The sequence below is a fragment of the Triturus cristatus genome, chromosome 4_2, assembly GCF_964204655.1.
Source record: "Triturus cristatus chromosome 4_2, aTriCri1.1, whole genome shotgun sequence".
NCBI classification, from domain to species: domain Eukaryota; kingdom Metazoa; phylum Chordata; class Amphibia; order Caudata; family Salamandridae; genus Triturus; species Triturus cristatus.
This window is the reverse complement of record NC_140586.1, coordinates 481,305,418-481,331,932: the sequence shown is the minus strand read 5'-3', so window position 1 is coordinate 481,331,932 and position 26,515 is coordinate 481,305,418. Positions and strand designations below refer to the sequence as shown.

Genomic DNA, 26,515 nt, shown 5'->3' with positions numbered 1-26,515 from the left:
ATCTAACCACAGGCCGACTGACTGCCAGGCGATCCAGCTAGAGGGGCATCAGAGGACTTTGCTAAACGATAGTAAGAACTCAGAGGAAGCTGACCTTAGTTGAAGAGTCTCAGTGAATACATTGTTCTTCAACTGCAATATAGTGCCTCAGCTGCTCTCCTATACACAACTGTGAATTAAGTGCAGTCTTACGCTGGTGGGCCAGGAGGCATGTATACAGGGGCGGCTCTAGGCTCATGGTGGCCCTGTGCAGGGAGTGCAGGTAGGGGGCCCCGGAAGAGGGGGTCCGGGCGGGGCGGAGCTCAGTAAGGTGTTTTAATAAAACGTCCAGAAAAGGCGTTAGATGACCAGTAACATGGTAACAGAAAAACGACGTTTACTTTTTGAGTGCTCATCACTTGGATACTTTGTTTTAGAATCTGGGTCTCTGGAGGGACCCCTTTCAACAAGAAAAACACGTTGCGCGTCCGTAAGAGAGTTCGGCCACAAAGTAGGATCCCTCCAATCACATAAATCATATTCAGAACACGGGTCTGTAACATGGTCTTGCTCTTTGGCTTCCTTTTCAATACCAGCATCATCCGTCTGTAAACTCTGAACCTCCTTCAGAATGCCAGATGTTGATGGACCGATGAATGATGTTTCAGTTTCTCTGTCTGAGGGTCTTTTGTAATAATCCTCATCCTGAGTTGGTAATTGCTGCATGTTTGTATCAATTTCAGAGTCACCTTGTTCATTTTCATTGGTCTGCTCATGAGTATCATTCTGCTCATGGATATCATCATTTTTTTGTTCTTCTTTATGGTCGTCAGCGCCTGTTTTACCTAGTGCACCAGCAGTACTCTGGCCAGAGGATTCTCCATCTTTAGGTTTCCCTTGGGTGATAAAGTTCAGGATTGCTCCTTCCTGTGACACTACGAAAGCCTGCTGAGCCACCTTTCTCTTTCGTTTCGAATAACCAGATTTGTGTACTCGAATTCTCTTCATTTTGCTTGCAATGCAGCGTGCGAGGCTAGCAGTGGGTAGGGAAAAAAAGAAGACAATCAGCAGTGGCGGCTGCTGAAAGATTTTGATGTGTCATTTTTATTTTCTTGCAAAAACAACAGTTGATGGACAGAATGCAGAACAATGTCATACATTCACCCCAGTACAGAGATCTGGGCCTAAATCCATCGTTTTTTTGCTCACCACACCACCCCAGTTCAGACATGGCCATATGCAAATAAGCCTTGACCCTGTGCCTCATGGGAACAGTCCAGCCCGAACTGCCAAGCCATGTCTTCCCTGGACTACACAATGAAGGACCAGCATACCTTAATGAACAAGTGAATTTCCACCAACCTACCAGGAAAATATGTTCCAGAACCATCTCCCTAGCAGCCACCCAATGCAGCCGCTGATAAAACAGTGGAGGCCGCTAATTCTCCCACCTGGCAGTGAAGACCTGAAAACCCTCCCCCTGCACCTCAGAGCCTCACCATCGCTCCAGCAGTTCAGGAAGGACCACAAGACCTCGCTGTTCAACCAACAAGCAGCATGATCCAGCAGCATGAATCCCACACCGCCTCGAGACCCTTATGTGTGAAGCAGCTGAGCTTTACAAACCCTGACTGATTGATAGTAATTACCCTTCCCACTACATGTATGACACATTATGAGGACTAGCCACATATGAAAGGTTTATTTGAAGAGTGTTATAAAACTATAGGGTATATCATGTGACTTGGAATACAAGGTCTGTTTTCTCAGTCCACTGAGAACAGTAGAGCCTGGAGAATAGTTCATGATCTATTTGGGAAATGACCTTAGCAGGAAGAGAGTAAGCTACCTTGAAATCATGGCACACAGAGACCTGTCTCAGTACGTCATTAACTGATCCTGAAGACAGCCTACAGGTAACCAAAGACTCGTCCACTTTACCACATTGTCAAAAGACAAAATACAATATATTTAATTAAGTTTCTTGTATAGTGCCATATTGCAGCAACCAGTTCTGCTCGCTTTCAGAGCACCTATTAAACAAGGATTAATTACAGCGAGTCCTAAGGCTATGAAAAGGCACTAGAGGTTCACTGAAGCAAAATTAATGTGCAAGGAACATCCAGTCAGGAGACAACTTTCAAGCAGACGTACGAATCACTAGCACAGCGTACCAACGACCCCATGGGCCGTGGCATAAGCAAGGAAAATGGCCCCTTTGGCTGCTGCTCAGGAAGTAAAATTTAGCAATTATCAGGGTTCAATGGGCCCCTGAGGGTTTTGGGTCTCAGTACCACTGTACTTGCTGAACCAATGGTAACTATGCCCCTAGTATGGACAGAGAAGGCTGCTTCACCAATTGCAAACTGAGGACTAGTTAAACTAGTTTTCTCTGCTAGTCACATGACAAGCACTGGAATGTAATTAAAGAAATGATCAAGAAGCCAGTCTCCTACCAAGGTCTCTGCAAAAGGGCATTAGATTGAGTTAACATGGGTAGGCACTGCCATCCTATTCCAGGCGTCCATCCATAGGTGCTTGCATTTCATGTCTGCCTCAACACCATATAAACAGACATAACCAAATGCCAAGTACATTCGAACACTCTATGTTTTAAAAGATTTGTGCAGGCAGATCCACTCATTAGATCACAAGTATCAGCTTCATACTCTGTTTTCATGATTGTTGATAAGTAATTGTAATCATTTTAATGAATCCTTAACATTACGTCTAACACCTCGTACCCTGCTCTCCTCTTCCCCCCAATACGACCGTGCCTCCCAAGTTACACCTCCAAAAGTCACCATGCTTCCCCTCAGCCACAAGTAAACACCGCCCCTGCACTCCTGACTCACTCTTCCCTCAACATACAGCGCCGATCTGTACCACTCCCTACCCCTGGCGCACGGTGACCACCTCTCCGACCCGCGCCCTCTCAGAGATGAATCGTGAGAGAGAGGCTCTCTCTCACGATTCATCATGCCCTCCCTTCCCATGACCACCAGAATACCTCCAGCTCGCCACCTCACATGGCTTACCTCCACCCAGACCCAAAGCACACACATCTACAATAACATCCTCACCCAACCTTCCCCACGCCCCCGGCTCCTCACCCCCACGGGATGGGATACATTCCTACGCCTGATCTGCCCTCCTCCCCAGGGCTCCCCACACCCTCGTCCAATGGCTCACCTTCCCTCGGGTTCACTCTGCAGTGGCACACGCTGACCTCCTCACTCCCCCTCCCCATGCCCTGACCCTCGGGCTGCTCACCTCGCAGCTGGCACCAAAGGTTGCACACTGGCATGCTATCCTCTGCAAGGCGGCCTTTCTTGCCCAGGGTCTCTAGGCGCACCGGTGCATGGCCTCGGCCGGTCTCGGTGCTGCTCGCTGCACGCCGGGCACGGGTGCTGCCACCCCTCCTGCCGCCAGTGATGCGTGGTGCTTCTGTAACCCCTTCGCTGCAGGACTCGCGGGCACTGCGCATGCGCGCGCATGCGAGCCTCCGGAGGTGCCAGATCTGGACTATTAAAACAAGCTCGATTCTCCTGGAAAAAAAGTTCTAAACAAGCACAAGACCTACCAGAAGAGCCCGAAACAAGGCCGACCCCACACAAAGACGAGACTGGGTTAGAAAGGAAAAGAGTATAAGAACAACCATTCAGCGTGCATCACATTGGATTTAGCACGCCTCAGTCGTTCATGCGCCAAATCCCTGCCAGGGGCCGCCACGAATATGTATTGTATCAGATTCCTCATGGTGGCCCCTGGGGTTTGGTGGCCCTGTGCAGGTGCACAGCTTGCACATGCCTAAGGCCGCCCCTGATGTATAGCTCTGATTCAGGAGACGTCTTATAGGTTAACATGCAATAAACGGTCAGTGTAATGAAGGGGGGAGAAATGTGTCCCCCATCCTCATCAGTGTCCTGAGAGACATTGAATGTTCCTTGCACTGGCTCAGAATCAGAGCCAAAAAAAGCAAGAGTCGTCTGCTGGAACGGATGTCAGGGCAGAGGGACTGGATATGAATCTAGTAGAATGAACACCGGGTGCGCTTCAGGAATGTCATTGTGCAGAATACACCAGAATCGGGCCGATGTTGGTTCGGTGTCGGAGCTTAGCACGTTGACCTGGTCATCGACTGGCGCCCCAGTCATTAACAACAAGGAAGGAAAGAGCCAAGGAGGAGGGCCTTCGGATCCTGAGGGGGCACCAGAGGGAGCCAGAATTGCACCACGGATCTGCAGCATGGCTTTTTGAAGGCAGCTGCTGCTATTTACTGCAAACTCGAAAATGGCTTGGTTTTCTTGTGCTTGGGTTTAGACTTAGCAGAAGACTTTGACAGGGAAGTAGACTTTTTGCAGGAGCGCCTTTATGACTGGGACCACATTCAGGCCCGCAACTTGAACCGAGAGCAAGACCTGTGCTTTGACTGCGACCTCCTCCTGTTCGGCGAGTTACAGTTTTGTTTCCCAATCCCCAATTGCCTTTGGGTGTATTAAGGCACACTTGTCACACGACTTAGATTCATGACCAAACCCGAGAAAACACATGTATACCCACCCTGAATATGGGTGTGTGACTGACATCTGTTTACTGCAATCTCAGCAGGGCTTGAACCCTGTCCTTTTTCGGTGGAGATATGATTTCCTAGTACATTGTGAAACGTGTTTGGGATAGAGTGATGTCGAAGCGCGCAGGTGGCACTTATATGCTCTGCTCCATCACTTCCATAGTCACAGCACAGACTCACGGCACCACCCAGCGGAATGGGGGAGCATTGCTGAATACTTTTCTGGATCTAGCATAGCGCCTGTGGATATTCGAAAGGGGAGGAATCTGCAGTTAATAGTATCCGTCAGAAGAGAATATTTGTGGGAAGGTGAATTTAAATGGCCAATATCACAGAATATACACACATATTTTAAGAGTTTACTTAGGTTGTATGTAACCTCTTTAGGGAAACACATATGGCTCAATGATGGGGTGAAAAGTACTTATGGCATAGGTTTCAAACTTGAATTCAAATGTATTAGCTACATGAAACACAGACAATGTCTTTAAAATTGTATCAAGCCAATTTATTGTCATCGATCCAGAGTTGTGTAATGCAGCATAGCAGACAGCAGTACTAAACTTGCAAAAACAAACAGAAATAAGTGCCATGGACATTCAAAGATGAATAACCCAACAAGGCTTATTTGTTGTATGATCAACCCCATCCAAATTCTGCAATACATATCTATTTGTCCAAAGTATTTTAAGACCTTGCACTAGAATGATCTTGCTTTTACGTACATCAGTTGGAGCCCAGTCTCCACTTCTAAGCAAGATCGATTTTTCTCTCATTAACATTTTACCAGCATGCTTTTCAAAGAAAAGTATCCAATATACAAAACTATATATATACATATATTAATTTGATAATTTTAAACATGCCATTCTTGTTTCTATTCACAGCATTTTCTTAATATGATCTGTATATAGTAAATAAATTAGACATCTGTGGCAGACAATATTCCAAGTAATCGTACTACATTCTACGAGAAGGCTTTGGGGGTTCTATTAAGCTGTTTTACACACTGCAGTGCAACAAATGAAAATCATTAAAAAATAATTCCTGAGTCTGGTTGGAAATGTCTTTGCATTAGACCATCATTATTTTGATTTATTCAAGCTATGGTTTATTTGTTATCCAGCCAACCAAAACATTTAACCCCTTCGGTGCTCATGACGGAATGGTTCCGTCATGACCCACGGTTGAGCTGTGCTCATGACGGAACCATTCCGTCATGACCACGCCCGCGCAAGATTCCGTCAGCACAGCGGCGGAATCTGCGCAGCATCGAAGGGGTTAATAAAAAATGACTACACAGAAATCTCGAGGCGAAAACAACTGAGTGACAGGACTATGCTCTAAAGAACAATGCTTTAACATTAAAATAACCTAAAATTCACAACGTTTAAAACCATTTCTTCGTTCATCGCATTTCTCATGATTTCAAAGTTCAGCTGCAATAAAAAGTTCCATGTACACATTTTACTCACTGACAGCAATCATTAATATCTTACAACTTGCATTCGTTTGAAAATCATCATTAATGTACTGCAGTGAAAAGACTCCCTTGTAAATTATATAAAGTCTTTAATAAAATACACAGATATATTTATAAAATTCAACTCAATGTCTCACAGACATAATAATGCCCAATAGTCATCTCTGTGCTGGTCAACAAAAACAAGAAAGACAGAACCACTCCTGAGAAAGACATTGTGAAAGGGGGTTTGTCTCCGCACATTTTCCTTCATTCATTTGCCAGAAGTTATACATTTCGAGTTTCCACATCAATCTTCTCTTCCGTTTGCACCGCATCTGATTCCACATTTGCAAAAGTTGGTCGCAATACAATCTCTGGACCTCCGCCATAGATCGTCTGGAGAAAACTCCATGTTTCTTGTGAGATTTGGCCTGAATCGGCCCCTGAAGCAAGAATGTAGTAGAAAAAACAAAGTTAGATCAAAGCTAACAAGCACAACTCCCTTTACAAAAAGTGACAGAATTCCGTGGAATAGCTCCTGGATAATAAATCATAAATTAGGGAGGATCTTCTGAGTTAGGTAGCAGAGGATACATAGAACGTGTGTGGTAATGTGTTGTTTTTAATAGTACCAGTCCTCTAATTTAAAGATGGATAGATATAATCTAAATAAAAGCATTTTATATGAGGTAGGTGTTAAAATACAATGGCGCAAAAAGGGTGCAAGTATCAAGAACCACGAAGGCCTATTCACAAAACTGCCTGGACGTTTTGGGTCGGGACTCAAAATATGTTCACTAACATGATACATTCAAGCACACTGGACCTACAGAGCTCACCAGACGGTTCTAGAATACCTATTTAGGTCACAAACTTAAACAGTGAACAACAAACATTAGCAAAGCAATTAGGTCTAGCGCTGGCTGCCAGCCATGGCTTTGGTACTCTTTCCTTTAGTTTGTCATGGTTTTTGCAAAACTAATGATATATTTTCTGGGAAGCTGCTCAGCCACTGCCAATATGAAAAGAAACATTGGCTAAAAGGACAAATATTTTTGGTCTCTAAAGGCATACATTGGGGGGAGCGCGCGGCGCGGCGATTCAAGATGGCCGCCGGGTGAGGAGCTCCGCTCGGAATATGCCGATTCGAGCGTGAAGGTGCCTCACTAAGGCAACGGAGCTTCGCTCCAAGGATGGATTCGAGCGTCGGAAACAGTGGAGACTATTTTGGCAGGTTTTCCTGATCAAATTGCTGTTTTTTATCGCTTTAATTGTGCAATTTCTGCTCTCCTCAGATGGCGGCCGCCATTTTGTTTTTTCTTCAACGTTTTTTTTCCTATTTTTGATGCCACTGTGTTTATCTGGTTGGTCCTATGCTGTTTTCCTATGATATCACAGAAGTGGCTGCTTTGATATACCTTATGCCATCCTTTTGTGCCAGCAATCGCTAGTGGTTGGTCTCTTTTGCTGCTTTTGTGGCCCCTGCGCACTGCATCTCTTGGTAACCACGTCAGAGGGAGCCAGCTGTGTCTCCGGAGACTCTGTACCTGTTGCTGTTTTGTTTCCGGTCATTTTCAATTTTTTGCTACGCTTCCTCTTGCTCTTGCTACGTTTTATCATCGCTGTCCTGCCTGCATTCTGCCACTGTGTTTTTCTGTCATACCTGCTTGCGACACCGTCAGCATGGAGGGCGCACATCCAACCAAACCCCATGGGGGCTCCGCTGGGGGAAGGAAGGACTCAAGTACTCCTTCTGTCAAACGCACCAAAAAAGATCCGCCTTCCCCAGTTAAGTCCCCGTCGCCTCTCACCCTTGAGGATATTATGGAGGAGTTGCGCCTCATTCGTCCTTTTATGACAGACACTGCTGCCACGCTTCAGAGATTGGACGACAAGTGGTCTAGTCTGGATACGAGACTGTCGGATGTGGAGCAGAGGATTAGCGATGCGCAGGACGTTGTTGCTAAAGTTGACACTCTCACCAAGGAAGTCGATCAGCTTAAGAAGGTGGCGGAGGATTTGGAAAATCGCAATAGGCGCAACAACCTGCGCATTTATGGTATTCCAGAGGGTTCGGAGGGGTCTGACATGATTCAATTCCTTAAATCTCAAGTCCTTCAAATTGTTGGCCTCCCGAAATCCTCAGACTTTAATATACAGCGCGCTCATCGTCTGGGGCCTCGGAATGCATCTTCTGCGTCTAAACCTCGTGGAATCATAGCATATTTCCTCCTCTACTCAGATCTTATGTCAATTCTTCAGGCCTCCAAGCAGCATAAGCAAATGATTTGGTCAGGGCACAAGATATTTTTCTCTCAGGATGTTTCCAAGCCTACGGCCTCCCGGCGAAAGGAATTTTTGGACCTTAGACCGGCCTTGCGATCTATGAATGCACGCTATGGTTTAATCCACCCTTGTTTCTTCAAAGTGACCTATAAGGAGAGAACTTTTAGCTTTGATGACCCTGCTGACCTGCGGAAGTTCATCCATACTCATAAGGGAGAGCTTATGGAATTGAGCAAACCCTAGCGGACTTTTTTTTTTTTCTCTCTCTTAAAGCCTAGGACGATTTTGTTCTTCGAGATTATTCTGTTCATTACTGTATAACTCTTATATCATTTTGGTTTTTTTCTTAGCTCATCCCTTGTTTTTTCCCTTGTTTTGCAGGATTCCCTTGTGTGACGTTCTTGTTAAGGTCACCCTATGTCCTATCCTGCTGTTTCTTGGTGTTTACCCTATTCTGTTGCTGTTTCCTTCCCTAGATGTTTGGTAAGTTCCTTCACTTGTTATAATTGATTGCTATATTGTTCTAGTTTTTCAGTTTATAGTCTTTTTGTCTTCTAGTTCTTTTGATCTCTGTGGTAGTTTGTTATCCTACATGCTCCTTTTAGTGCGGCTGTTTTGTTTCACGTCGCCCCCCTCTCATAGTAATGTTTTTCGTTTACCTGCCTTCTGTGGCTAAAGCTTGTTGGCTTTTTGTCACCCTCTTTTGGATACCTTTCGGGGGTCTCTGTACCCCTGCATCCTCTCCTCTATTTTCCCTGTTCTCCTCTTCGCTTTTCCCCCCTTTTTGCTATGTGTCTTCCCTTTCTTCTTTCCTTTTCATCCCTGTCATTTCTATGTTTTTGGCAACCTCTTTACTATTTGTCACAAGTCATATTCCCTTTCCTCTTTTTCCTGAGTATGGTACCCCTCTTTTTTTATACTCTTTTCCACCTTTACCACTGTATTTTCGGTGGTGGACTACTTTATTCTCTCTGCCTTCTGTTACTTACTCTGCTTTTTACTTGGGTGTCTTCTATTTTCAGCCTATTTCTCCTTTTCTACGCTGTCTTAAACTTCATATCCCTTTTTGCTTATCTTTACCTCATTCTCGGGAATGAATGGTCTTCGTATTATCTCATGGAATGTTAAGGGTGTTCGCAATCCTGTTAAAAAACGTGTTTTATCTCACTTAGCAAGATTGAAATGTCATGTTGCACTGTTACAGGAAACTCACCTTAACTCTCAAGACTTGTCCTCGTTGCGTAGACAATGGGTGGGAGAGGCATTCTGCTCTCCAGCAGTAAATGGCAAAAATGGTGTTCTTATTTTGTTTCATAAGTCATTATCTGTTCAACTGCACAACGAACTCCATGATACTTGTGGTAGGTGGCTATTTCTAGAGGTAACTGTTAACAATTCACAATTTTCTTTCTGCAGTGTTTACGGCCCGAATGGTGTTGATTTATCCTTTTGGGGGGACTTCTCTAAGCTCCTTTCTTCTCATGCAAGTGATAATCTAGTGGTGGGTGGTGACTGCAACCAACTCATGGATCCATTTTTAGATCGTAAATCACATACCAGATATGTACCCAATAGAATGCAAAAGTCCTTTGTTAACGCCATTTCCTCTAGAGGTCTTATTGACTCATGGAGACTTTCTCATCCCGATACTTTAGAATTCTCCTTTTTCTCCCCAGTGCACTCTTCACATTCCCGTATAGATTATATTTTTCTCACACAACACTCTTTCCAATTTATGACCAACTCAGAAATAGGCTCAATTCTTATATCTGACCATGCTCCGGTTATTACTGATCTAGACTTTCCCTCACCTACCCCCACCTCTAGGCGTTGGCGCTTTAATAATTCGCTCCTCCTTGACTCACAGTTTGTTGAGCAGTTTAAATCTTTTGCGCAGGAATTTTTTACAAATAATCTCCATTCCACCCCTCACTTTCACTCTATTTGGGACTCCTTCAAGGCGGCTGCCAGAGGCTTCATTATTGCTTTCGTCTCACGGAAAAGGAGAACTGCTCTGTCAAAGTCGGCCCAAATTCTTAAGCAAATCAAGGATTTAGAGCACCTCTACTATACCACTAATTCTTCAGAAGTGCTCTCTTCCCTTATTAAGGCAAAGTTACAATACAATAAACACTCTTGGGACTCTGCGAGTAATATTCTTCTCAATTTTCATTCTAAGATGTATGGGGGACGAAATAAGGCCGGTAAGTCTCTTGCTAATTATCTAAAATTAAGAAACAAAAATCTAAAATAACAACTATTACTGATTCACACGGAAATCCTCAACATTCTGACGATAAAATTCTCGATTGTTTTGTCCAGTATTACTCCACGCTTTATACACCGGAATCTGTTCCCTCACCTGCTCAAATTGAGTCCTTCTTTCAATCTCTCCCTAAGTCCTCGGATAGTCCTTTGGACCTTGCATTACTTGACGCACCTCTCTCTGAAAAAGAATTACTCAGTGCTATTACTCTTCTTCCCAAAGACAAAACCCCGGGCCCAGATGGCTTCACGGTTCGGTTCTATCTCCACTTTAAAGATATTTTGTTACAACATTTATTTTCTTTGATTAACTCATTTGTTATTCTAGGGAAGTCCCAAGGTTCTTTTACTCAGGCTATGCTATGTTTAATCCCTAAAAAAGATAAAGATCCCTCCCTCTGCAAAAATTATCGACCCATTTCTTTAATCAACACAGATTGTAAAATTTACGCTAAAGTCTTGGCATCTCGTATTAATAAGGTTATCCCAGATCTCACCAACATTTATCAATCTGGCTTTGTTAAAGGCAGATCCATTACTGACAACTCGAGAACCTTTCTTAATATTATTCATTTGGCCTCAAAGATGGACTCCCCTATCGCTGCTATTACCTTAGATGCCGAAAAGGCATTCGACAGGGTTTGTTGGGACTTCATGTTTGGTGCTATGCGGTGGCATGGATTTAGTCCCCCCTTCATCCATCTTGTTAAACTGTTATACTCTGCTCCCTCCACTTCTATTTGGGTTAATGGTTCTCAATCCTCTTATTTTTCTTTGCATAGAGGCACAAGACAAGGTTGCCCTCTCTCCCCTCTTCTTTTCATTCTTGCGTTAGAACCCTTTTTGGAAAAAATTCGTCGTTCATCATCCTATACTGGCTTCGTATTTCGTAACATTAATATCAAATTCACAGCATATGCTGATGATATTCTGCTCTACATCTCTAACCCTTCCACCTCTCTGCCCACGCTCTTTTCTCTACTACAAGAGTATTCTCGGGTTTCCGGGTACAAACTTAACATTGATAAATCTGAGGTTCTGCCACTTAACAAATTCTGCCTTCCTCATATGTTTCAGGGCTCGGGCTTTGAATGGAATTCAGGGAATATTAAATGTCTGGGTATCCTATACGCTAGCTCTATTAGAGAGACTGTTAGGCTCAATCAACAAGATATAGTTAAAAAGCTCTCTTCCCTTATAGAGCGTTGGTCCCCCCTTTTTCTATCCTGGTGGGGAAGGCTCGCCACTATTAAAATGATGCTTCTTCCGATTGTTAATTTTTATCTCTCTATGCTTCCAATTTCCCTTCCTCTCCATTTCTTCAAAACCATAAACCGCATTTTCACTACATTTTTATGGAATAAACGTAAGGCGAGGATTTCTCTTTCCCGTCTTCAACAACCTAAAGATCTAGGTGGTGTTAACTTTCCCAACATTGTTCGATTTCACTCGGCTTTCACACTAAAACAGATCTGGCCTTTTCTTTCTGATCTGTTTGACCCCCCTTTGACAGCCTGGAGCGCTATAGAGCTTGCGCAGCTTTCTCCTTTCACATTTGCTACGGCTTCCCGATTGTCTCATCCCCCACAACGCCTCCTTACCCCTATCTTTAAACATTCTAAGGCACTTGCTCTTTCCGTCTTTCGCTCTTCCCTCTCACCGTTGAAGTTTCATTCCTCAATCCCAATTTGGTATAATAAATCCATTAAGATTAATCACAGAGCTCTTTTTTGGAAAGAATGGATAGATAAAGGTATTATCACCTTTGACTCCTTAATTAGCAATGATTCCTTGCGCGATTTCTCTGATATACGTACCTCTTTCCAACTTTCAAATACACACTCATCCCAATTTCCCTTGCTCAAAAACTCTTTAGATCTCTTTATCTCTCAGGGCGCCTCACTTTCCAACACTGACCCAACCACTTTCCCGCTACCGGACTTCTCTATTCCCCTTAAAGCTGCTGCCATTTACAAGTTACTCTCCTGTTCCCCTGTAGAGAGAACAAAGTCCAAACTTGAACTGTCCTGGGAAACGGATTTAGCCCAAGAGTTCTCCCTTCAAGTTTGGAATTCCTTGTGGTCAAAGCTACATACTGCCTCACGTTCTGCTGGCACCACACAGACCTTGTATTTTTTTTATAATAAACTTTTTTTCACTCCCTCTGATCTTTATAGGTTCAAGTTAACTGACTCTAAGAAATGTTGGTCTTGCCCCTCTGACAATAGTGACCTTCTTCATATGTTTTTCCACTGCCCGTTGGTTAAGTCCCTCTGGTCCCGTGTTTGGGCTAAACTGAACAATATCTTAGCTACCAACCACACATTTGAGATTGTCCATATCTTTTTGGGTGGTATGGCTTCTATTTGGGATGTTTCTATTAACGTACGTAAGTTTATAGACTTGTATATAGCTATTTCTTTACAGATAATTACGTCCAACTGGAAAGATACCTCGAAGATTTCATACAATGCATGGTGGAATTTATTGTGTCACCACCATCGGCTGGATCGTGCTTTTGCTACCACTGTTCCCCTTTTGATCAAAAAGGATTTGTTATGGTCGCCACTATCTAATTTTCTTTCTCAACATGTCCCTAAATTTGCTGTTTTTATTTATCATTGTTCATGTTCTACATATAGTTTTATCTTATGTATTTGTTCAGTTGCTAGCTTACGGTACTTATTTGATGCTTATCTTGTACATTGGTTGCATTTTCCCTTCCCTTCCTCCCCTTCTCCTCTTTTCCGCCCTCCCCACCCATGAATCAAAACCTTAAAATGCTTTTTCCCTAAGTATATGCCCTACCCTTTCACTGGCATCTTTTTAGAGTATAATGATTTTCCTCTTTATACTGTTTTGCTGTATTGCCTGTGTCTTCTCTACTTATATTTTTTGTACTGATGTTTTACTTTGAATATCCTATCTAATAAAGCTTTATAAACTTAAAGGCATACATTGCCCTGGCAGTGATGGGAACTACTTTGTGTGTGGATGTGCTACTTGTGAAAAGGCAGAATGCTGTCAACCCATAGTGAAGACAGCCATTGGCTAAAGTGGGCTGCTCCTTTGCCCCATGAAGTATGCTTTATTAGGCGGAAGAAAAATGTGAATGACACAATTAAAGAGCATGAAAAGGGTTGTTGGAAAACCTATATTTGTGTAATAGACAAACAATTTTAGTAAAATCAAAGTCTTGACTAACACCACATCCAACAATTTACATTGAGGCTGTCAAAAATGGACACGTATCAAAAGAAAAACACCCAAAACTCACTCACAAACTTTCATTAGGAGATACTATGAACACATGATAAAATGCAAACCATTAACATTGGCAAGTCATGGCAAGAATCCCAAACATCATGAATATAGCCATCCCTTCCACTCCCTAACTAAAGAACAGGTTACTTACCTTTGGTAACAATGTATCTGTAAGAGATATATATTAGTTATAGATTCCTTACTTTAGAATTAAACCCCCCCCCCCCCGGCGTCAGACTGGATACAGAGAATTTTTCTCTTAGCAGTACTCCTATGTGTCGGTAGGTGGCGTCGGTCGACTCCATGTCCATCGGTAGCATCCTGGTCGCCGGGATAATGTTGCGATATCTACTTAGACGCCGCCCCTGAGCGCTGACGTCAGTTCTGACACAACTTTCAACGCCAGAAAAACAGAGCCATGCAAGACACTGACCACTGGTGCCCTGGAAGGGAGTCTCTATCCATAGAAGTCAGTTCACAGAACGAGGAGGATGGGTGGGGCGGTAAGGAATCTATAAATAATATGTCTCTTACTGAAGGTAAGTAACTTTTTCATCTGAAAGAGATCATTAGTTATAGATTCCTTACCTTAGAATAGAGACCCCAGCAATGCCAACCCCAGAGGTGGGTCTGCAAACTAAGCTCACACCAGAAAGTCCTGGACAACAGAATATCCAAAAAAGCAGCCTCTCTGGACTTGGCTATCCAGGCAATAATGTTTGGTGAACGTGTGCAAAGATGTCCACATGGCTACCTGGCAGATGTCAATGAGCGGAACTCCACTTCCCAAAGTAGTAGAGACTGCCGGCGCGCAGTCCAACTGGAGGTTCCTTTTTTGCCAATGAATAGCAGATTTTAATGCATAGGACAACATATCGAGAGATAGCATGTTTATGTACGGCCCAGAGCTTTCTTGGCACCCACATAACCAACGAAGAGTTAATCGTCCACCCGGAAATCTTTAGTATGGTCAAGGTAGAAGGACAGCGCACGTTTTGGGTCCAGACGGTGGAGTCGCTCCTCCTCTTTGGAAGGGTGCGGAGGCGGGAAGAAGGTGGGCAAAGTAAGGGTCTGACCTATGTGGAAAGAACTAACCACTCTGGGTAGAAAAGAGGGCTGAGTGCGAAGGACCACTTTGTCCGGATGGATTTGAAAGGGAGGCTTTGAGGATAGAGCCTGAAGCTCACTCACCCTGCGAGCAGAGGTGATAGCGAGCAGGAAGGCAGACTTCAAAGTAAAAAGTCAAAGAGTACAGTTATGAAGTGACTCAAAGGGAGCACGCATAAGGTACGTCAAGACAAGATACAAGTCCCACTGGGGTATTATGAACGGAGGAGTAAAGAGATGAGTAATGGCTACCACCCCTCCCCTAGCGCCTTGAGACCCTCATGGGTTAATGCTTAAAAAATTGCCCGATTGATTGATTGAATGCCCTTTAGAAATCTATTTACAATAGGGGACTTGAAAAGAGAAGGCTGATCAGGAAGGCTAAGAAAGGCAGTTATGGCCGAGAGGTAGCCTTTGAGAGTGCCCAAGGCAGAGACCTGCTGGGCTAAAGAAAGGATGAACAAGAGCACCTCAGAAAGAGGGGCAGAGTGGGGATCCACAGCCTTTGCTGTGCACCATGCCACACATTTGTTCCATCTACAGGCATATACTGTTTTAGTGGCGGAACGCCTGCCTGCCAAGATGACGTCACATACTTTGGGAGGAAGGTCGAAAGCTGTCAACTTTTGCCGCTCAATCTCCACGCAAGGAGGTGGAGGCTGGTCTGGTTCGGGTGGAGGACCGTCCCCTGCTGCTGCGACAGAAGATCTTCCCGAAGAGGCAGTCTGCCCTGAGGATCGATGGCCATGCTCAAGAGCTCGGGATTCCAGACTCTTAGTGCCCAGTCCGAAGCCACGAGAATGACTTGGGCCCGGTCAAACTTGATCTTCTTCAGCACTCGGACAGAAGTGGAACAGACGGAAAGGCGTACAGGAGGCAGCAATTCCACTTTTGACGAAAAGCGTCACTGAGCGACTGCCGCCTTGCAAATTCCAACGTGCAGAACTACTGACGCTTCGTGGCGAACAGTTACAACCAAGGCTCTCCCCACTGCTGAAAGAGACCTTGCACCACCTCTTAGTGAAGACGCAATTCATGAGCCATCATGCACCAACGTCTGAGTTCGTCCGCCCTGGCGTTCAGAGAACCTGCCAGGTGTTGAACCACCAGGGAAATGCCCTGATGTTCTAGCCATGTCCATAGGCAAAGAGCATCTTGACATAGTGTCCACGACCTCACATCACCCTGTTTGTTGCAGTACCACATGGCGGTGGTATGGTCTGTGAACACCTGCATTACTCTTCCTTTGACAGAAGGAATAAATGCCTTCATGCAAACGGATCGCCCGGAGCTCCAAAAGGTTGATGTGGAGACCGGACTCCGCCAGAGACCTATGATCTCCGCCTCCCCCAGGTGACCGCCCCATCCCAGAAGTGAGCCATCCATCACCTCTGGTTGGAGAAGGGAGAGGGACCTGCCGCTGGCCCAATCCTGATTCTTGAGCCACCACTGCAATTGACATGAAGTCCCCTCCGAGATCTGGATGAAGTCGGAAAGATTCCCCTAATGTTGCACCCACTTGAACTTCAGGTCCCACTGCAGAGCCCGCATATGCCACCTGGCATGATCCACCAGCAGGATGCAGGAGGCCATGAGGCTCAGCAGCCTCATAGTCAATCTCACCTAAATACCAGGATATAGGCTGAAACATCAGTATCATAGCCCGAATATACCGGGGGACTGCTCTGGAGGATAAGCCCGAAACTGCGCTGTATCCAGAACTGCTCCGATGAGAAGGAGCTTCTGAGAGGGAGTCAGGTGTGACTTTGGCACGTTGATAGTAAACCCCAGCGAGTGCAGGAGGTCCACCACAGTCTGGAGGTGGGAGACAACAGCCTGGGGTGAGTAAGCCTTCAACAGACAGCCGTTGACATAGGGAAAGACTGGAACCCCTTATCTGTGCAGATGGGCTGCGACCACCGCCATCACTTTCGTGAACACCCGAGGGGTGCTGGTAAGGCAAAAGGGGAGCACGGTAAATTGAAAATGCTCATGGCCTACGGTGAACTGTAGGCAATGCCTGTGGGCTGGCAGGATGGGGATATGGAAATATGCGTTCTGCAAGTACAACGTTACCATCCAGTCTCGGGGGTTTAGGGCAGACAGGACCGGAGCCAACGTGAGCATCTTGAACTTCTTCTTCCGGAGGAAGCGGTTGAGGGCCCTGAGGTCTAAGATAGGAGGCAGGTCTTTGTCCTTCTTGGGTACCAGAAAGTAGTGGGAGTAGCAACCACAACCTACTTCTGGCACAGGTACCCTTTTGATAGCTCCCTTGGCCAAGAAAGCTGCAACTTCCTGGCGGAGGAGGGCCAAGTGGTCCTCCGACATGCGATGGAAGGATGGTGGCATGGAGGGAGGGGTAGTCTTGAATGGGAGTAGCCCCTCGGACTATCTGCAGAACCCACCTGTCCAATGTGATGTTTTGCCAGTGGGGGAGGTGATGGCGAATCCTGCTGCGCACTGGCCTCTTGTGGCCCTGAAAGGTCAGACTAGGAGGGTTTGGAGGCTGCTGCAGGGGGGTTATGGGTGGACTGGCCCGCCTGCTGGCCCCCAAACCCGCATCTCTGGGTCCTACGTCCGCAGCCACACACAGGCTGGGCAGCTTGCGTGAACCGGCGGCTGGACTGGGTCGAACGTGGTGGGGCACGGTAAACAGCCATTTCAACGATTTGTTTACTTCGCGATACCATTACAACGCATGCATTACCACGCATATGTTGTACATCGCAAAGTAATTACAACACATTTTTTTTTAGAACGCATGGTCATTTACCACGCATGCCTTTACAACTAATTGCGTTGTAAATGTATGTATTGTAAATGACCATGTGTTCTGAAAAGATTTAGACGATCCACGTCGTTGTAAGGAAACAGAGGCTGTTCCGTTTCCTCACAACGACGTGCACCGCCCCACTGAGATGACATGAAGCAGGAACCAGGAGGAGAGAGGAACCACAAGGAGAGAGAAGTAAGGGGATTGGGCATGGGGTGGGGGTTACATTTTTAGGGTTTAGGAGGGTTGGGGGGTTGTACTGGCGGTAGTGTTTTAGAGTAGTGTAGTGGTGTTTGTGTAGTGTAGGGGGTCGTGCTGGGGGTAGTGTTTTAGGGTTGAGAGTAGTTTAGTGGTGTTTGTGTAGTGTAGGGGATCATGCTGGGGTAGTGTTTTAGGGTAGTGTTGTGGTGTTTGTGTAGGGTAGTTTTAGGGTTTAGGTTACTGTAGGGGGGTCGTGCTGGGTAGTGTTTGAGTGAAGGGACAGGACTGGGGTGGTGCTGGGGGTAGTGTTTTAGGGTTTAGGGTAGTGTATTGGTGTTTGTGTAGTGTAGGGGGTCGTGCTGGGGGTAGTGTTTTAGGGTTTAGGGTAGTGTTGTGGTGTTTGTGTAGTGTAGGGGGTCGTGCTGGTGGCAGTGTTTTAGGGTTTAGGGTAGTGTAGTGGTGTTTGTGTTGTGTAGGGGGTCGTGCTGGGGTAGTGCGTTAGGGTTTAGTGTAGTGGTGTTTGTGTAGTGTAGGGGTCGTGCTGGGGTAGTGCTTTAGGGTAGTGTTGTGGTGTTTGTGTAGTGTAAGGGGTCGTGCTGGGGGAAGTGTTTTAGGGTTTAGGGTAGTGTTGTGGTGTTTGTGTAGTGTAGGGTAGTGGTTTAGGGTAGTGTAGGGGGGTCGTGCCGGGTAGTGTAAATGTAGTGAGAGGACTATCACTTACCTTAGAAACTTTTACCACGACTATACCTATACCACGCATGTTTTTGTGTTGTAATGGCATGCGTGGTAAAGGCATAGTAGGGGTTAAAGTTTGGGTTGAAAGGGTATCTCGTAATTGACAATGCGTACTAATACCCACGTTGTAATGGTATGCGTTGTATCGGTATGCGTTGTAACGAGTGCTATTCGTGGGGCAACCCTTCTGTAGCCACGAAAGGGGCCAAAAGCAGACTGCGTAGGGTGAGAGGTTGCTACAAGGCCCAAGGAACTGGCCATAGCCCATAAACCCTTGAAGCGCTCGAGCGCCGAGTCTGCCTTGTCACCGAAAAGGTGACGGCCATCAAAGGGCATGTTCAGTAAGGTGGATTGGACATCTCCACAAAAACCAGACATCCTCAACCAGGCGTGGTGCCGCAGGGCTACTGCCGTAGAAACTGACGTTCTGCCCAGTGAGTCTGCGGTATCCAGCCCACATCTGATAGTGAATTTAGCTGCTTCTCTACCCTCTGCCATTGCGCAGGTGAGAGCGGCCCGGACCTCCTCCGGGCACAGTGGCAGCACTTGCATAACTGTATCCCAAACTGTATGGGTATAAGGGCCCAAGAGGCATGTGGTATTCACCGACCGCAGCGCTAAGCTGGCAGGAGAAAACATCATCTTCCCAAGGTGGTCCAGCTTCTTGGATTCCTTATCTGGGGGAGCAGTAGAGAATGCACCTTAGAGGACGAGGCTTGGACCACCAAGCTATCGGGAGTTGGGCGTTGGGAGAGGAAAAGTGGGCTGGCCAGGCCCGGGCGGCGTGCAATCATCCTGTCCACAGGAGCCCCTGTGATGGGCTTGGAGCAAGTGCCCAAAGGACGTCGGTGAGGGCTTCATTAAAAGGCAGAAGGAGCTCAAAGAGGCCGCTGCCAGTTGAAGCACCTCTGTCAGGAGGTTAGCCCTGACTGCCAAAGTGGGAAGCTCCAGGCCTAAGGCCTCAGCCGTCCTAAGCAACACCACTGCATGTGAGGCTCCCTCCTCCGTAGCCACGGTAGGGGGGTGAGAGAGCATGCCAAGGTCTGGGGAGGTATCCAGACCACTGGCGTCACCCAGGTCCCCTCGCCAGTACGGCTCTTCAAACTGGTCAGCCAAAGGGTCAACAGACCCCTCCCAGTCCTTCTCACCCTCCTCTGGTTGCCATTCAGGCCTGAAATGAACACCTGGGATGAATAGAGCCACAAACGTGCCTTCCAGCGCCGCTTTCAGCGCTTTGTGTAAGTGGGGGGTGAGGCTTGGGTCAGCGCTAGTCAGGTGCATGACCAGCGCCAGGGGCATCGTCGCCTGGATCAGCGCCGGGGAAGGTACTGTGAGGTCGACCGGCATCGATTCTGATCAGGACTGGATCCTCGGGAGAGTCGGGCTGCCCAAAGATGCTATGAAGCGCTTCGTAAAAAACTCGAAGCTGGTCAGGGGACACTTGGGCACTGGGAAAGGGCGGGAAACTCTGAGCCGTCCCTGGAGCAGTCCCCGAAGACTAAGCTGCAGAGTGAGGATGCTCCCGGTTCCACGTCGCTACAGCCGTCCAGCGATGAGAAGGTGGAGAGAGACGCTGCGTCTTCGCCTTCTTCCTGTGCTTTGACTTACCCAAAGATCTCGAAGACTTGGACAACGAATGGTGGTGGCAGGTCCGCGATTGATTCTGAGATCTTCCTCTCAATTGGTACCTCGAGTGACATTGAGCCGACTGCTGGGCCTCTAACAACTTTCTGGACCGCTCCCGGAAGGACTTTGGGTCCATGGCCCGTCAGTCGGAGCACGACTTCGGGTCGTGGTCGCGCTCCAGGCACCAAAGGCACACGAGGTGGCGGTCTGTAACCGACATCGGGCGGGTACAGGCCTAGCACGGTTTAAACCTGGTCTGGCGATGGGACATCCCTCGTACACCAGGAGTTGATAGACTCAAAGAAATCGACAAAAGGTGAGAAATAGTGTAGTAAAAAAGTGACTACAGGTTAGCTCTCTCCAGATCTGTGCTAGGCTGGCACGGTAAAAGAGAGAACGGACGTCCGCGTGCAGGGGCGGCGTCCAAGTAGACATTGTGACATCATCCCAGGGACCACGATGCCGAGGTGGGGGGTGTACGACGCCACCTATAGACGTGGTAGATTGACATTGCCTGATATCCTTGTCATGGACAATGTACATTAGTAATGCACCTCTGGCTATGAAGAGCAAAAATAAACCTCGTCTAATCTGCACAAAGAACAGTGAGTATTTGTTAGGTTTAATATAAATCCAACATGGAAAAAAAGAAAAACAGTCTTTAAGGTCAACACCCTTAACTGGAAACTATGAAGGAGCCCAAAAGGAGAACCCCTTAAAAAAGTTAAGGAAAGATTTAAATCCCATAGGACCATTACAAAGGGTGTTGATGGAAACACTTGTAAGTCTCTTATATAATGTCTAGGATTTGAAGAGGGATGGATGATCTGGAAGACAGAGAAATGCATACCAGGCTGCAATGTAAACTTTCATAGTGCTTACTGCACAACCCTGCTGTGCTAGCAACAGGTCAAAATGGGTTAAATGTTGCATTCAAGGAAATCCACATTTTGATGAGCTGACAGAATAACTTTGACCATCTGTGGTGGCAGCTAGAAGGAGCCTAGGTTTCCCTGCTCAATCTCCAGGCATACAGGTGGAGGCCTTGCAAGTTGCAGTATGTGACCCTCCGACTGCAAGAGAAGGTCCGGCCCGAGAGGTAGAGAAAACAGGGAACTAAGGAAGTGTCTCAAAAGGTCCACGTACATAACCGGTTTCAAGAAGTCCAGGGTGAGGACAATGGCTTTGACCCAGTCTTGTTGAATCTTCCTCAGAACCTGAAGAAGTATGCGAGGAAACATGAAAGTAATTGGAAAACCCCACTTCAATCGAAATGTTTCCCCTAAGGCTTCCCGCAAAGTGTACTGGAGACCACAAAACTGCAGGCAGTGTTAGTTCTCTCAAAATGATCCACCTGAAAGGTGCTCCACAATACAAAGATTTTTAGAACCACCTCCGTGTGAAGGCGCCACTTGTGATCAGCATGATGCTGACTGAGACTGATGGCCTTGGTATTTGGAGAGCTATCCAGATGCTGGTGTACCTCCACCCTGAGCCTCAATGCTTCCTGACTGAGAAGATGAGATCCCACTCCTCCACCCTTATTATATAGCGGTGTATGTCAAGAGCTGGACAGATGGACCAAGAAGGGACATGAAGAATGCTAGGCAGATTGTCTGAAGTTTGAACGCTTGATATGAAAAACCTGCTCCCCTGGTGGCATCTAATCTTCAGTTCCTTCAGGTGTGCATCAAGCCCCAAGGCGGGGGAATCTGTCACCACTATAGTCACTAGTGGAGGAGGGTGACAGGACATTCCTTGCAACAAGAGCTCCTCTATGGACCACCAGTCCAAGTGAGTTGCAGCATACCGGGAGATCATGATATCAGTACCTTGGCCAACAAAGGCCAACAAGGAGAGCCCTCGTGTGTGTGTGTGCGTGCGTGCGTATGTGACAAACAGGATGCAGGAAGTCAGCAGCTCTAGCTGGGGGAGGAAAAAACATACTGACTAGAACTCAAACTCCCTCCCAAAACATCTTAATCATATCCCAAATGTCACTGAAACCTCTGAGAGGGAAATGAAGGTTCTCAAAAATGTGGTGCCCAGTCCTGCCCCTATGAACAGGATGCGCTGGCTTGGCTTTGGGATAGACTCGGCATGCTGATGGAAAAGCCCCATTTAAACGGCATGGTGACTGTTGCCTGGAGGTGACCTGCAAACTTCTGCGGTGAGCGGGGTTTGAGCAGCCACATCTTGGTTTGGGAACAGAGACCCTCCCATACCTTGTCATCCACCGTCATCACATTTGTGAAGGCTTGAGGTACTGATTTTAGAACAAACTGATCGAGAACTGATAGTGAGTGGTTCCAATACAAAAATGCAGGAAACCCCTGTGTGACTGCAGGATTGGAAAGTAGATATACGAGTCCTTCAAGTCAAGGGACACCCTTCAGTCTTCAGCATGAGCTCCAGACAGCATCTTGAATTTTTCCCTTTGCAGGAACAAATTCAAGCCTCTGAGGTCTAGAATCAGACGAAGACAGCTGTTGTGTTCGAGAACTTGGAAGTACCAGGAATAGCACCCCCTACCAGTAGCGGCTGCTACCAACACAGATGGTGAGGCGGGGGCAGAGAGAGGGGAATAAAAAGACTTACCTGGGTGCCACCAGCCGCCGCCTCTCTTCCATCCTCTTCTCCGGCAGCAGGTCAGGAGGCACACAGCCTCCCAGAATCCCCAGCCAATCACGACACTGCCTTACAGCAGCGTTGGGATTGGTCAGAGCACAGTGGTTTGGCGCTCAGAGAGGGAATGGGAGACTGTGCATGTTCTCCACCCAGGTTGTGTAATACAGCCTGGTGGAGAACATGTTAAGTACGCATGACTGTTTGGCTAGCTGCCGACGGCCGGCAAAACTGTCATGTGCACTTAGAAAGTGCATATCACTTCTCCCATAGCTCTCAACAGCCCAGCCCTACCCCCACCCAACTGAGCCAGTATGATAAAATGATATGATAATAACGCTGCATTATTATCACCATATTTTTCCCTTTTGAACTGCTCATTGAGCAGTGGGGCGATGCTCCTCCGCCTTAGCGGAGGAGCCACCTCTGCCCCCTCCCGATCTGCTCTGAGACTAACTTCAATGCTTGTTTCTCCAGCAGGATTGTTACCTTCTGCTGCAAGATCCGCATATTTTCTCCAGACTGAAGGAGCCGAGTCTGCAGTGCAGCCTGTTGGGAGGGAAGGGTAAAGCCCCTTCTACGATTTGCAAGACCCATTGCTCCGATGTTATGGCTTTCCCGGCCTGTAGAAAGGAGGTTGCTGACCTCCAATTGGCCATTCATGCTCCTTCAAGTGGAAGCTAAACTGGCTTTTCAGATGGGGTAGAGGGGGATGAGAAGGGCTGCTGGGCTTTGCAATCTGTTGCTCTACCAGTACCTCTGTATTGATGCACCAGCTGGTTGGACTGTTGTATCAGCTGAGATAGATGATGTTGCTAAAAGGAAAAGCCCTTCGAGAATCCCTGAAACTTCCAGAGCTTCCAATGGTTCCAGGCTAGAGACTGGAGGCCAAGAGAACTGGCAGTTGCCCTCCCTACCATGAATCTCTCCAAAGCCAAATCACTTTGACCAAACAGAGAAGCCCATTGAATGGTGCATCAATGAGGTTCGCCTGGAGGTCCCAGGACAATCCAGAGGACTGGAGCTAATTATTCCTCCCTGGCCACAGAATCACATTGACTTTCGCATAGTGTGTTATCTATATGCCATCGCTTGTGCCGAGCCTAGGTGCTGCACATCCATTTGAAATGTTTACATCCCCTATTATTGCTGGGGTTCTAATTTATTCATTATGATTTTTAATAAGCTGTTTTTTGTTAAAAATGTTATTGACATTTGTATGACTTACTGGCCGCTTCCCTCGGAGATGTGGTCCCTCGCCTATTTTAATGTTCTTATCATGTATATTCGCTGTTTCTCAGTGTTTTTAATAATATTTGTTAATTCTTTTGTGTTTTATAGAGCATGAACGTGACCTGTTGGGGTTTCAGAGCGCTTTACAGGGATAACACGTTGTATACAAGTATGAAATTGTCAAAGAAAAAAAACATAAGTAGGGGTAGAAGGAAGTGAAACATTTGAGGAATAACAGGGTTTATACAATGTTCAGATCATAATTCAGAGAAATCCAGCAATTACATTTGTGAGAGTATAAGGTCAGTACAAGATGGATAGCAGCCAGTCAGTCCAAACTCTAGCGGCAGCAACACAGGCAAAGACACCGAGCGGTGTATGCAATGCATGATTTATGGGAGAACCTACCCATTAGGAAGATTTTGGCTTCCTTTTTAAATATTGACAGAGAGGGAATTCATCTGATGAAAGACGGCAGCGAGTTCCAGATTCTTGCTGCGGCCCAGAGAAAGCACAATTGTAAGTTTTTTCCTTTCTTGAAGCGGGGTGGCTGGAGCACAAAGTCTCTAGCGGACCGGGAGTTTATTTCTCCTCCAGGAACCATGATTTTCAGGGCGAGATATGCAGGGGATTTCGTAAGTAGCGCTTTGTGGGTGATACATGCCAATTTGGGTTGGTTTCTGGTTTCAAGAGGAAGCCAGTTCAGCACCTTCAGATGCGGTGAGATGTGGTCGAATTTGTTTGAGCCTGTTAACAGTCTGGCGGCGGCGTTGAGGCAAGCTTTTAGGAGGAGGCGTCAAGATCTTGGGCAGGCCTGAAAGGGTTGAGCATCCCATTTGATTCTGGAGATAACTAATGCCTGGACTGCCATTTTTAGGTCCGAGCCATCAAGGAAAGGTTTTAGTTTCCTCAGGGAGCTCAGGTAAAACCTGGCAGTTTTATCCATCGAGTTGATGTGGTCTCGCATATTCAGGTTGGCGTCTAGGATTATTCCAAGAGATTTGGCAGATTCCACTATGGTCGTGTGCAGTTTAGTGCTGTGATCGACTTGGTCCATTCCCGGATGTCAATGTTACTTTGGGGGGGGGAAAGAGATTAGAAGGAACTCCGTTTTTTGTGCATTTAGTTTGAGCTGGTTGGAAGGCGAGTTAGCTTTAGGGCCTCATTCAAAGAGTAGATCTCCTCTAGAGATGAGATTCTGATGTACATCTGGATATCATCGGCCTACATGTGGAAGGAGATGTTGGCGGTATGTAGCAATTCAGCTAACAGTTCAAGGTAGAGATTGAACAGGGATGGGGAAAGAGCTGATCCTTGGTGGACTCCGATCCTGGGGAAGGAGCAGATAGATTACTATTGACCAAGAATCTCTGAGTGCGGTTAAGGAGGAAGGATCTAAACCATTCGAGAACGCTTCCCCTTACTCCCATCCTGAATTTGAGGCGTTCAAGTAGTTTCTCGTGGTTGACTGTATCGAATGCCGAGGATAAATCCAGGAGAGTTAGGAGACATGTTTTGCCTTAGTCAAGGGCTTGAAGAGGGTCATTCACTATATGGAAATAGTAGTTTCCGTGCTGTGCCCAGTCCTGAACCCGGTTTGGAATTCGTCTAGTGGATTAAAGTTGGTGATATGTTGGCTCATATGTTGTTAATATGACTTGACTTTTAAGCTGTATGTTTGCTGAACTGATAACTTTTATAATGATTGTTTCTGTTTGATGGAAAAAGTATTTTATGTTGTAATCGTTTTTTATGACAAATTTGCCGAAATAAAGCTTTTGAAAGGAATCACATTGTGTGTGTGCACCTAGCAAGCAGACAGGTTGAGTTAATTGATCTAATGACTAAGCTGATGAAAGAGGCTGGCATCTGTCATGTAATTCCAAAGGTCCTGAGCCACATCGAAAGAAATGTGAAACTAGCAACATCGAAAGAAATGTGAAACTAGTCTATCAGGGAGCCCCAATGTTTAGCCCACTGAAGTCGTAGGTTCAAACGAGGGGCCCACATGTGCTAATGAGCATGGGGCAAAAAAGATGCATGATGCCGGGAGACTAAGCTGTCGCAGAACTGTCAAGGCTGGGTCAGCAGCTTTCACTTCAAACACTGGGTTAATAGCCTGAATATCCAGCACTTCCGGCAAAGGTGGAAAGGCCTTTAGAGTGAATATACATAGAAAAGGCCTAATGAACACGTTACTTACCTTAGTTAAGACTCTTTCCCATAGATACTCTACCTAACTGCAACCCTCACTTTCTGAATAATCCCCAGGCATCAAACTGTATCCAGAAACTTTCAGAACAGTTATCCTGCGTGTGCCGCTAGGTGGTGTTGAGTGGCTCTGTGCCGACATTGCTACACAATCCTTATCTGGTAGAGACTC

General features: G+C 46.4%; 1 protein-coding gene across 5 annotated transcripts in view; it reads right to left on the bottom strand.

The window, feature by feature from the left end:
• Window positions 1–5,038: 5,038 nt before the first annotated feature.
• Window positions 5,039–26,515, bottom strand: part of USP33 (ubiquitin specific peptidase 33) — a 407,644-nt gene continuing 386,167 nt past the window's right edge. For all 5 annotated transcript variants that reach the window (XM_085602029.1, XM_085602031.1, XM_085602030.1 and 2 more), the window contains one exon: window positions 5,039–6,460. In XM_085602029.1, the coding sequence (XP_085458155.1) occupies window positions 6,303–6,460 (158 nt within the window). In that variant the 3' untranslated portion in view covers window positions 5,039–6,302. The remainder of the gene's footprint in view (window positions 6,461–26,515) is intronic.